The sequence below is a fragment of the Acanthochromis polyacanthus genome, chromosome 11 (assembly GCF_021347895.1).
Source record: "Acanthochromis polyacanthus isolate Apoly-LR-REF ecotype Palm Island chromosome 11, KAUST_Apoly_ChrSc, whole genome shotgun sequence".
NCBI lineage: Eukaryota > Metazoa > Chordata > Actinopteri > Pomacentridae > Acanthochromis > Acanthochromis polyacanthus.
In genome coordinates, this window is record NC_067123.1 from 15,419,484 (window position 1) to 15,432,255 (window position 12,772).

General features: G+C 38.8%; 1 protein-coding gene across 2 annotated transcripts in view; it reads right to left on the reverse strand.

The window, feature by feature from the left end:
- The window catches only part of gabbr1b (gamma-aminobutyric acid (GABA) B receptor, 1b), a 148,810-nt gene that overhangs the window by 26,536 nt on the left and 109,502 nt on the right, over window positions 1-12,772 (reverse strand). For both annotated transcript variants that reach the window (XM_051955127.1, XM_051955126.1), the window contains 3 exons: window positions 10,678-10,923; window positions 10,465-10,528; window positions 6,200-6,277 (listed from right to left, as the gene is read on the reverse strand). In XM_051955127.1, coding sequence (XP_051811087.1) covers window positions 6,200-6,277; window positions 10,465-10,528; window positions 10,678-10,923 — 388 coding nt within the window. The remainder of the gene's footprint in view (window positions 1-6,199; window positions 6,278-10,464; window positions 10,529-10,677; window positions 10,924-12,772) is intronic.

Here is a 12,772-nt window from a genome sequence, read left to right on the forward strand (position 1 = left end):
TACAACAAAAATTACAGAAATAATTTCACAATTAAAGACGAATTGTGCAGTTCAGTAAGCAGAGTTCAGGGAAACACCCCATGTGAAATAACAGATTAAAAGATATATTTATCAGGCTTTAATCCAAACTACCCATGACCATCAAGTGCCTTAATATCTTTCCCCTAATTCAGGGTGTATTGAACTGCGTTAGTGTTGAGATGACAGTATTATGCCAACTGACTGTAGCTGTGGAGTGGAGTTTTCTGACGGAACTAACTCACTTCACTTTTCTAAATTGAAATGCTTCTTGCCTGATACAACATATACACACAATAAAAAACAAGCAGTCCTTCAGGGCATGGCAATAATTAATTCTGTTACTGTGTTTCACAAATAACCGTGCCCAAAGTAGTAAGGGCAAACAACAGCCAGTACACTAAAGAGTCAGTTAGTGTGTTAAAGTATAAATTTTTGCTAAATATAGACAGATCAATCAGTTCTACAAGGCTACAAGAAAAGCATACAGTACAGAGAAAAAAATGGTGTGGTGCCATATCCTTTTAGTTCTACGGTAGTTAAATTACTTTGTGGATAACAACCAGGTGACAAAGAAGAAGAATGCACAGCATAAAATCAAAATTTGTGGTTCTGCTGCTCTATGTTTATAATTTTTCCATTGTAAATTACAGTCAGAGGTTGCATTTTGCCAAAGTTGCGTGGGAATCAGCTGTACCACATTTACGTTTCAGTGGTCGTTTCTCAATCAAGAATCAATCAAAAATCAAGAATTTTTATTTTCATTGTGTTTCCACACAGCAAAATTGATTGGTGATTGAGGATTGGTGACTCCCAGCTATAGATGAAAACAGAAAATGGCACACTATATACAAATTAAATACATTTTTAATTTTTAAAAAAATTCTCAAAAATATAAATATGTAAACAGAGTTAGTGCACATGAGCAGTACAATATGCGTACTTGTCCATACTTGCGTTCTCGTGTACTCATGAAACATCATCAGTCAGAGACCAAGTACTGTTCCAATTCAACGGATGAAATACCCGGATGTGTTCTCACTCCGCCCACATTATCGAGGATGCATCAGACCAGACTTGTGTGGACTTGGGACAGTCAAATAACCCATAATGCATTTCACACCAACCAGCAGAAAAGGCAAAGGAGAAAACTTTCAGAGTTAACTCAAGTATTTTTGAAATACTACTGTTATTATGACATAACACGAAGTTTTCAGATTATTTCAGGTGATACATTAGTTGTATAAACGTCAAATCTTTGGTTAATTTATCAAGAAAATGCCTGAGTAAAAATTTGCTCCAACTGTTTTGGAGATGTTAGCATCCAGGTTAGACTGCTATGAATGGACGGTCAGCGCTCACCATAAAAAAACATTGAAGCAATATTTTGTTGGAGGGACATCTGAAGAAAAAGAAAAAAATAGAATCCACAGACAGAACATGAGCAGCTCTATCTTCAGCAGCAGCATCTTGACCAGCATGACTGGTAATTACATTAAAGTGTAGTGACGTTTGTGTATCTGTCAGACAATAAACCTCTGGATGTTGAAGGACAAACAGCAGCTCTGCATGTAGAATGTACACTAATGTATTTTGGTAATGTTAAAAATAAAACTCTAAACCAGCTATATTCAGACAAAACACATTTTTTTCCCCCTGTGCTGCTGGACGGGGTTGTGTGGGACAAAATGGAGTCAGCAGGGAGTGCAGCTGGTGTGACAGTGCTTTCTGGACAGATCCAGGTGTTGCTCAGGGCGAGTACCTGGATATCTGGAAAATTAACCAGTGTTTAGATCAATTCTGTTTTGTTTACAGAAGACTGGCAATTCCATAGGCCAAGGCTGAAGGAGGAAACAGCAATGTAGGCTTTTGTGAGGGAGCGGAGGTTTACAGAGTTGCATTTTCTGGAGCGTTTTTTTTCCCCTCAAAACTGTTGGATAACAGGGATGATATTGTAGCACATGGTGGGTGAAGCAGGCTATGCATATAGATAGTAGGAAAAGACTACCAAGTCGGTGAACTTGCACAGGTAGACTTACAGGTCTTTACCCAATTTGGTCTTCACAAGCCCACGTATTTCGTGCAGTTTGTCCAAGTAGATTTGCCATCGTGCACATGCAAATGGGCAGTTGATCTGATAGAGGCAGAACCAAGCAACTCTACATGAAATATGTTTAACATACATTCCATGCATCCAAAACTCCGTCATCGGATGGAGTTTTGCCGATTAAACGCCGATGTACTCTTAATATCTCATAAAACAGTAAATGCTGTTAAGTGTCGGAGTCACGCAGAATGATGTCTTTGCGCCATTTAAGCTATAGCCAGGCAACATTACAGAAGTGGGCTGAGCCGACAGGTAAGCTTAAAATGACGTTGTGAAATTAACAGTGACTCAACATGTGACTCGTTTCAAAAGTTAAAGTTAAAATAATTAACATTATTGTCTGTCTTCAGCAAAACTCATGTCACTCTTATTTTTACTGTCAGAAAATACTATAACATGACACAGGCTGTAACAGCAACTCTGTGTGTGTGTGTGTTGTTATGAAGTACTTCTAGTTTCAGATTATTTGTGACCATTATATATTAAAAATGCAACTCTGTTAAGGATGACATGTTTTGACATCTGAGAAAGGTATCTTTGGTTTTTATTTTGGCTCATATGAGTCCTGACTTCATGGCAAATAAAATAACGAATAGAGAAAATGTGACTTAACGTTAAAGGGCATCAAAGGGCTGCAGAAATAATGTTTGCCAGTAACTTATATATGTATAAGACATTCCCATCATTTTATTAAGATCTATGTTCTTCGGGTTTGGGAGGAGTCTTTCTTTGTCAAAAATGTATGAAACTAGATATATCTTACTTTTGGCTCAACAGGACTGCTCTCATTAAAAAAAGGTGCAAAAGAAAGTTCTTCATGAAGGCAGTCATCTCTCAGGATCTGGACCTAGATCTGTGCATAGATATAGTACATCACTCATGTCCATCTTTTCATCCTTTGCCAAGCTGTGACACAGAACAGATTCTCATTCAGATGTTATCCAGTATCCTAACCAATTTCATCTGCCATTCATACTATAGTTTTATCTGACATTTGCAAGCCCACTATTTGCTTTAGAATTGCCTCATCTTTCATGACAAATGCAAATATAATTTCAGCAGACGTTAAAAAATACTCCTTCACAATGTTTGAAGAGTTTGTTACTTCTGGCAATCTTTCAGCAGTCTACACTGATACGTCAAAAAGTTTTAGTTGTCCTTTAATGAGCAATAATAAATCCCATTTCCTTCCAGGTGGGAAGAAACAGAGCAAATCTTCTGGGTGTGCAGTGTTTTCAATTAGTCGATTTTTCATACAATTCTGACTGTATTTTCTCGGCCACAAATTTTTACTGTTTTGCTGACCTGTTCAGACAAATTTGTCTGTTACCTTTCTCCACATCTTTGTCTGGAGTGTGACATAATTCACTTTGTGCAGAGAATTGCTGCTTCTCCTCAAGATGTTTTCCCTTTCATCAAGTCCATAGTTTTACAAAGGCCTCCATGTAAAATTCAGACAATCACATGCAAAAAACAGAAGCTCTACAGGCTGCATGTGGCATGTGAGCTGTACGCTGACTATATTGGTTCTAAGGCAACAAAAGTGTTTGCCACAGCGTCATGTAGGTTTTAAGGACTACATAATTTTTCCTCTGTTTTTTGAAAAAAAGTTTTCCATGAAATACTTATCACCACATTGTGCAATGTGCTTTCAATAAAGCAAACTGTTCTGCATTAAAACCAGTAAAACTGTAAGGAGCCACAATCACAACTCATAAAGATTACGCACTGTGTTTGTGAGAAGGTGCAAATGTTTGCTGAAGGCATATATTGTGTATACCTGTGCATGTTTGTGGATTACAAAAAGATATTAAGTATGTGTGTGTAAGTGACTGTCCTTTGGGGAAATGTATTCTCCTACACTAATACCTCTTCCTGCCCTTGCTGGTGGAATCTGGATAGTTGTTACCATGGTGACTGGCTCCACAATGGTTACCATAGCAATACCAGAGAGAGAGAGAGGCAGTGATGCAGAAATGGTTGTCAAGGAGACTCAACGAAGGAGGAAAGAGATGTGTGAAGAAATCCTGGGAAACATAAGTGAGACAGTGGAGAAGAGAAGAAATGAGAGAGGTCAGACACAAATAAACAAGTGAGAAGATAAAGAGGGGATTAGAATGGATTGTACAGACAGAGAAAGTAGAGAGAAAAAATGAGCAAAGGTAAGAGGGAAGAAGAGAATGAATGTTGGACAAGAAAACTCATGTCATGAACTGAGCTCAGCGCTCAAACCCCTCAGCATGTAGCGACAGATCTACAACAAATTCGTGTTTAATTTAAAGAGGCCTAATTCTGTGATGTTTCCACCCAGCTACTTTTGCTGATGTCAGGAAGTACACTAGTGACCAACTATAAGGGCAGGAAGGAAGGAGGACACTTTGATGATACCTTGGGGTGACTGACTGTCACACCCAGCATCACTTGACTTGTTCACTGGCCGAAAGCATCTGCTGACTTCTAAACACAGTTCAGATGGGCAAGAGTACTTCACTTGAGGAAACATGACCATGGGATCAAGCACAAAAAAACACAAGTCAACACTTTCTCCCTTGGGGACTTATCATACCAGAGCGAGAGGCTATTTTGATGACCTTGCTGTGGGTCGGCTTGGTTACAAAAGCTAGTTTCTGGCCCACAGCCAGAAATGTATCACTGCTTACAGCTTTTCAATGACAGTAGGGGAGAGTGACGTCAAACACTACTAGGGGGACTTTACAGCTTGGCTTGTGTTTTCACAGCTGAAATGTCAACAAACCCTGGACATCCAGCAGCTTCGTTTTCAAAGGTCTGGAAAGTAAATAGCTTGCTGTGATAGTAGGAAATGGGAAGGAACTATGTTCAGCAAGTTTTGCAGCACAGAAAGCTGATTTTCATTCTGAACTAAAATTTATAGAAAATTCAAGAACAGTATCACCGAAACTTGCTTTTTGTAAATTCACCTTACTGCATTTAATGGAATTATTGCTGTATAAATAATATTTTGCTGAATTTATTCATCTAATTGGTAAACGTGGAAGAACTATAGTCTGTATTAGCAGCCAGTCAGATGACAGGAGGACCTGGTGTACAATATGTTAAAACATACATACATACATGCATACTTACATACAAACATAAAAACAGCCTGACTCGCTTGTCTTTCATTTCAAATTTCAGATACTGTTTGCATTGGAAGTCTTGCAGTAGACACTAGCTTGTAATAAAAGAACTAAGCAGATATTCTTAAGTACTGAAATGGCCTGCAAAATTAATTGATACGACAATATAACACTTACTCCCAAATAATGCTTCCCCTCCCTCTGCCAGTCAATAGAATGTCATCTTGTTTAGTTCTGGACTAGTTGCCCTACCTCCACCTACCTCCCCTTTCTTCAATCAATCAATGTGATTTTGGCATTACAGGAAATCCAATCCACTGCGTCTGAGACAGGATTTTCGACACATATTCGAACAAACAAGCATACAGAATAACCAACCCAAGGTCAGTGTGTATCCATCACCCCCTCCCCACCATTGCCCATAGCATCACTCGATTTTGTTTTCCAATTTCACAGAATTGCAACATCCTCCGCAGTTTTCACAGCATTAACCATTGTTAGATTTGTGTCTTGTCTGTGCCCAAGGAGGCAGAACTGATGCAGAGCTCTGATGTGTACTGATTAGAGAACACAATTGCATTTCTCAAAGTCAAGGTCATGGAGCCCAATCCCATTAAACCACCACCCAGATTGATCTCTCCTGTTTTGTTTGGACTCTTAGCTAGCAAAATCTAGTGCACTGCTGTCATGTCTCTGAATTTGTTCTATTTTTTAATTAGTAAATGGATTCAAATCAGGGCTAAACAGCACATTGTGTCATCATAGCACTTGACTGTGGTTCTATTTAGTGCTGAATAATTCAGATATCTGGTGAGCTGTGAAAAGTAAGCAGGTGTGTTCCCACATGCTAAATAAAACCAGACTGACTGATGGGAACAAAACAGGAGATTGGAAAGTAAAAGGAGTGCAACAGACAGTGATAAATAAAATAAAATCAAATCAAATAAAGTGGCTGAGGCAGATGAATGTTCCTCACCTATCCACTTGTCATTCCCATACCAGGACAGATTGCCTTTAGTGCTGTCGTAGTATCCAATCTTCTTATAGCTCCCTCCTGTAAGACACATAGAGAGAGACGAGAGTAATACTGGTTAGCTAACCTTAACAAGGAAGTATTGTGGGCAGAGTATCAAAAACAGTGAAGTAGCTAAAACTGGCATTGAAAATCTCCACAGGGTCTAATTCTTCGTATAAGTCAGTGATCAGACGTTTCCTGATTTAAAATGTTCTGTATTTTGAGTTAATTGGAATAAACTGAATATGAAATTAAGTGAAATAAAATCCTCTGCTTGTTATGAAATGGGTTGTTTCGCTTTCTTTCTGAAATGACAAAATTCTGAAATGAGAAGATTAATATCAATGTTTTGTCTATGTGGCATGTTACGTATGTGTACAGAGTTGGAATCAGAACAGTCTAGCTCAGCAGAAAGACTTGAAGTGGTGAGAAGTAGTTGGCCAAGCTCTGTCCAGAACACAAAAATACGCCAATATTTGAAAAGCTCACTGAATAACACATTGTATGTTGTGCTTGAGTTGCATACACTGTTCCTGTGTACATTATAGAACATAAGGTATAGTGTTTCTATTCAGTGTGGTTGCAAGGTGGTTCTCGTGCACAAGTTTCAATTTCAGTCTTTGCACAACAAAACTGGCAACTTTGCTGACACAAAAACACACAAGTCGCTGCAAGAAATAATTCCAATCTGTAATAGCTCCTAAAACTACACATTGCCATTTGGGTTGTGTTTTTACATAGATTAACGACTGTGGGGTTGATTGGTTTGTGTCTACTCTTTGCACCCGTTTCCTTGTTTCTAGTCCTCTTTTCAATCCTATGCAGACGGTGATTTCCTATGGGAAGCTAAGAAAAGGCTGGAATGATCATCCTATAACCATGTCTATTTTTTCAGCTTAGCTTTGACCTGACCAGAGAACTGCACAAGGCTAGTTTATTTCACTACTATAAAACAAACAGCAATTCATTACTGACCCTCTCATTGTGTGATGATGAGGTCTGAAGCAGCAAAGGAAAATCATCAAAACAAGCTAAATTTTAAATTAATTGGACAAATACAGACAGCCTCTGCTTGTGACACGATCCGGCAATGTCAGAGGAACGCAAATACGAAGATTGAAAAGGAGAATACAGGCTCAGTAATCGAAAGGCAACCGGCCTTCTAGACCCGTGCAACCAAAGATAGGACACACCACAATCACCAAATAATCATTCAGCCACCTCTATTCCATTCCATTAAAAAACAACAATAAGCCTGCACAAGGATAGTAATATGAACGTTGTTGAGGAGTGTTTCCACTGGTTGTAGGCTATTGTTGAATAACAGAGACATAATGTTATTTTGTTTCCTGAAATAAACATGAACTACAGTGTACTTCGATTGCCCAGTAGTTTCCAGTGAAGTGGACTGCACATGAGATTCAGCCAAAATTCCGAAAGATAGGGGGCAAAGTGTTCAGTTCAACAGAAACAGTTCGTCAGAGGTTGACAAGTAAGATAACCCATAAGTCATTGTGCTTTGCTGGAGCATCAAAAAGGGCCAGACAACAAAGCTGATTCAATCTAGCACCAACTATTAAGTATGTCTATAAAATTATCATTGGTATGACTAAGTGTCTTGGTGAGTTAAAAAAAAAAAAAACTATTCTAAAATAACTTTATGCAGACAAAGTTAAGTTAATTTTTAACCATTTGGATATATAATGCTGTAACTTTGTCACTTTATACAGTTAGACATTTGGATGAAATTGCATCATAATTAGCATGCAAATTCTTGGGTTATGGCCAAAAATACATTTTGTGAAGTTACAGATACCTTTGACCACCAAATTCGAATCAGTTCATTGTGTCAAAGCTGCTGCCCTGACATGTATTTGCAGAATTTGAATGTCTTTTTTCTGTTCTCCTTGCCTCTCTCCCCCTGACCTCTCTGTTCTGGTTCTGCTGTGGACTGTTATCTCTGCTGTGCTTTGTTCAGCAAACAAGCTCACCTAATTTGGATCCACTGATCACCCTCCACAGTATAATGGCACCAGTCTCAGACAAGATTCTCCATCTGTCTGCCACCAACCTGCCAGCCAGCCAGCCTCCTCAGCCATTCCACTGGTGCCCAATAAACTTTTTAAGCTTAGTTCAGTCTCAGTGTCCAATGAAAACACAGCCGTGAGACAGTGTTGAATCTGAGTGAGCCTTTGTCTCCAAAACTAAAGAAATTATCTCAAGATATTATTGAGATTTGTGTTCATAACAATGAGATGGATGGATGGCATATGGACATACAGACAACCCAAAAACATAATATTATGGCGCAGTGGCTAAAAAGTGTCTTCATGAAACATGTCTGTATAGTACCTGAAAATTAAATCCATGTTTTTTATAGTGAGTGTGCACAGCAACTACATTAAATTAATGGAAATCAATGAAAAAAGTCAGCAATGCTGTCATACAAACATGAAACAAATTCTTTGGGGTGTATCAGCTGCTACACTTTACTCAAATATTGATGCTAGATGATTTTGCAAAACCCTACATTTTTGAAATTCTGCCTTTACAGTGTCTGCATATGGAAGCTACTACAGTGAAAACTGTGGTGACAGTTAGTAAAAGGGAAATAGCTACTGCAGACCTGTACCAAAACACAAATTCCAGTCTACTTCATGTGAGTCTGATGCACTACACATCCATTTACCACTTCAACCTCCACAATCTCAACTTTCTCCCTTTACACAAATTGCGTGGTATGGAATAATTTCAGAGAAAAGTACTTCCTCGGTATAGTGAGCTGGCTGTACAAAGCAAAGCCATACTACTGGATTTCTACAAAAAAAAAAAAAAACGTAGGCCAGAGGTAGGTCACAAGACGTTCTGACTCACAACTCAGGTCTGAGACACAAGAAATATTTTTTTTACAACCACAGGCATATTTTTTGCAAATGGATTCTTTTTTTTTTTCTTTTTATGCCAGATGGCGTTTCACTGAAGACTGATAAAAGAACATAGTTGTAACAGGACCTACTGTACAATATAGCTGACCTGATGTTTTGTGTCTAATAAAGTGATGATGCATTGTTTGTACATCTGTCACATCAAGCCTGTACCTTGATTTCAAGCAAACAGCACCACTAAATCTAGCATTACACATTTAGGTGCTATGTAGCTCAACCTGCTATTCACCTGCACTGGCTGGCTTATCTACAGAGGTTACATTACATTTGTGTCATCACCTGGGTAAATGTTTGATAACTAGCTAGCTAATCAAACTTCATAGGAGGAGTAGATTCTTTCATCACAAAAAAAAAAAAATCCTATTCAATTCAACTGAATTTTCAGTTACATTTGTTTGTATCATATTTTAAATGTGGTAACCCAGAAAATGGAAGAGAAGCTTCAAACATGTTGTAATAGGGTTGTATTTTAAGCCATCCAAATAGTTTTGGTTTCTACACTTCACCAAAGTCAAAGAATAAAGGACATATGTGAAACAAACTCCAGTTTCCTTGATGATGGTCTTGTTAAAAATCTAAAACTTCACCTCCTTCAACACTTCAATTTAATTAACGAACTGAATAATCAACTGAACAGTTATGCAATGCATTAAGAACAAAAACTGCACTTCTGCATTCAAGCTGTCCCTGAATGTTATGTCGGTGGTCTTTGTCCTTGTTGTTCCAGTAGGGCACCATCTGAAATGTAATGTCACAAGAGTAGGGTGTACTGTTGGTCCAAAAGCTCCAAAAGATGGCAATAACCTGTATTCTGTAAATATATATAAGAACAAGTTTTGTACCATTAGCTATAAGTACTTGATTGCACCAGCCGATGGACCCTATTACTGTTGAATACTTCTAGTGACCTAAGGGGGCAGTCACTCAGACTACATGCAATTCTATGTTGCCAAGTCGAGAGTATTGTCGGAGTTTAACTAGCAATGGGCACCACTTTTATAATGCCTATTCTCATCCAGCCAGCACTATTCTATTTTATACCATACATTCTGCAACAACTAGTACTCTTCCTTTCTGGCACCTGTGTAACACTGGATGTATATAAAGGCCCAACTGCCAAATGTCACAATCGGTCCTGATCCTGATGACATCCTCATCATGACACAAGCTAAGGACATGCCTAAAGGATACAATTCTGTTTTTGGAGTTTACATTTAAAAATGAATGAAAAGGACAAGATCATTGCACATTGAATGAACACAGATGTGTTCTGTGGCATACCTTGAAGTTGTTCAATAAGAGTCCAGGCCATCCGAGAGCCTTGAGCATCAAAGACAACATGACCCTAAAAGAAAAGGCCAGAATATTAACATTTTAATACCTTCCTCCATCTTTTTCACAATGTCAGTCTTTGACGCCCTCTCTCATATTGCCATCCAGCAATCTCAGCCCTCCTCCCTTTCTGCTCCTTTCTCCTTCAGATTTTGTACTTACTGAAACTCCTTCAAAGGAACTGGTGTTCATTGCCCGATAGATCTCAACAGTGATATCTCGATTGTTGTAGTTGAAATCTTCTAGACGATGGCCCTTGGCTTTTAGGGGGCCCACGGTCTTGTTGAGAGCCAGAGCTAGAGCCCACACAGCATCATAGGCCAGTGGGGCCTCCTGGAAACCACCTGTCTCTTCTGGATTTTTGCCACCAAGTTTAGACATCAGCTGAGCTAGAAACTCTTGAGAGGTCTGAAGAAGAGAGGAAAAGATGGTTACACATGGGTAATGTTTGACCATTTACTTACAATATCTGAATAAATGGGCTCAAATATTTTGATTGGTCACATATCAGAAGATTTATATTTGAAGTTATGTAAAATGCTGATTTAATTCACTCTCTAAGGTCAATTAATTTACTGATTTTTTTTTCTGAAGTTAGTACTACTTTTTTGAATTTGCATGATTCCAGCAAGTGATCTTGAAATGCATAATGAATTCATGCTATGTTCCCATGCACTTTAAGGTGCCATATAATCTGTAAAGGGTGCCAATTGTTACTTGGAAAGCCTAATCAGTTGCAAAAAAAAATCTATAAAACTAACTGCTTTAAATTTCGTCAACTGAATCACCAAATATATTTCTTTAAAGCCTTTAAAGATATTACGTTTTTCTGTATGAATCTCCCATGGCCAATAAGATTGCTTTTAAACCCTTAAATAATCCCCCTGTAACAAAAACATTCATGTGATTGTTTGCAGTAACTATAAATGTAGCTCAGGTAGTCAAAAGGGACAACTACCACATAAGAAGAAATACAATAGAGCAACAAAAAGATGGCTAAACATGCTCTATTAAGATAATCCAACTCATTTTATTTGAATATAAAACCTGAAGTAAGCACTAGTCCCTCTATAGGAATATTATTTTACAGGTCATGGTTTATTATTTTCTTCTATGTTAGTTTGGTTAATTTGGAGGTTTGTTTACAACCTGATTGATTGTCTGATTGCACGTGTTCTTTGGCCTACTGGACAGCAATGACATTGGTAAAAAAAAAAAAAAAGCTCATTTTCTTTGAATACTCTATCTACACCCTCCACATTGCAAAAGTGTAACAGCAACAGCTGCTTTGGGCCTCCATCACTGTTTCCACTGGATGGTTTCAGAAACAGTATTGCTATGTACTCAGAAGGGCCCTCTCCTGGACAGCAATGTTCAGACACATCAATGTTTTCCTCCATATTACCTCATAACTCATTATACCCTAGAGCAACATCCACACTTTAATTATCTTTTTCAAAAACTCAAATAGCTGTCAAGTGCTCCTATGATGCATTTACCTATTTGTGAACCAACATTATGAGTTCCTAAGATGTGCCACCCAATTATCACAAATTAAATGTGTTAAACAACTGCCTTGACTTTTGCGGGGAAATGAAAGGGTCGGCAGTGAGGCTATGTAATTCTCTGTGTGGAAATGTGCTATCCATATTCATCATTCCATTATTCATCATTGTCTATACACCACTCAATCCTCATCAGGATGGAGGTGCTGGAGTCTATCCCAGCTGACTTAGAGTGAAAGCAGGGGACACCCTGGACAGGTCACCAGTCCATCACAGAGCTACACATAGAGACAAACAATCATGCTTACATTCACATGTATAGATAATTTAGAATCACCTCTTAACCTCAGCATGTTTTTAGACTGAGGGAGGAAGCTGGAGAATCTGGAGAAAACCCACACATGCACAGGGAGAACATTCGAACTCCATGCAGAAAGATCCCAGGCCCAGGACGGGATTTGAACCGGGGATCTTCTGACTGCAGGACGACAGCGCTAACCATAGGGTGACCATACGTCCTCTTTTGCCCGGACATGTCCTCTTTTGAGAGGCTGTCCGGCCTGTCCAGCCGGCGTTTATAAAGTCCTTCAAATGTCCGGGTTTTTGATCCCCTAAATTCCACATAACGCGAAACCGCCGCGTCGCACAGCGCCGTGCTCTTGAATCGTACTGCGCAGCACTTAGAACCCATTCTCTTCTATCAGACAATTTCCACAGCACACGCTGCGGAGCGCCAGCGCCGCGTCTCTGAA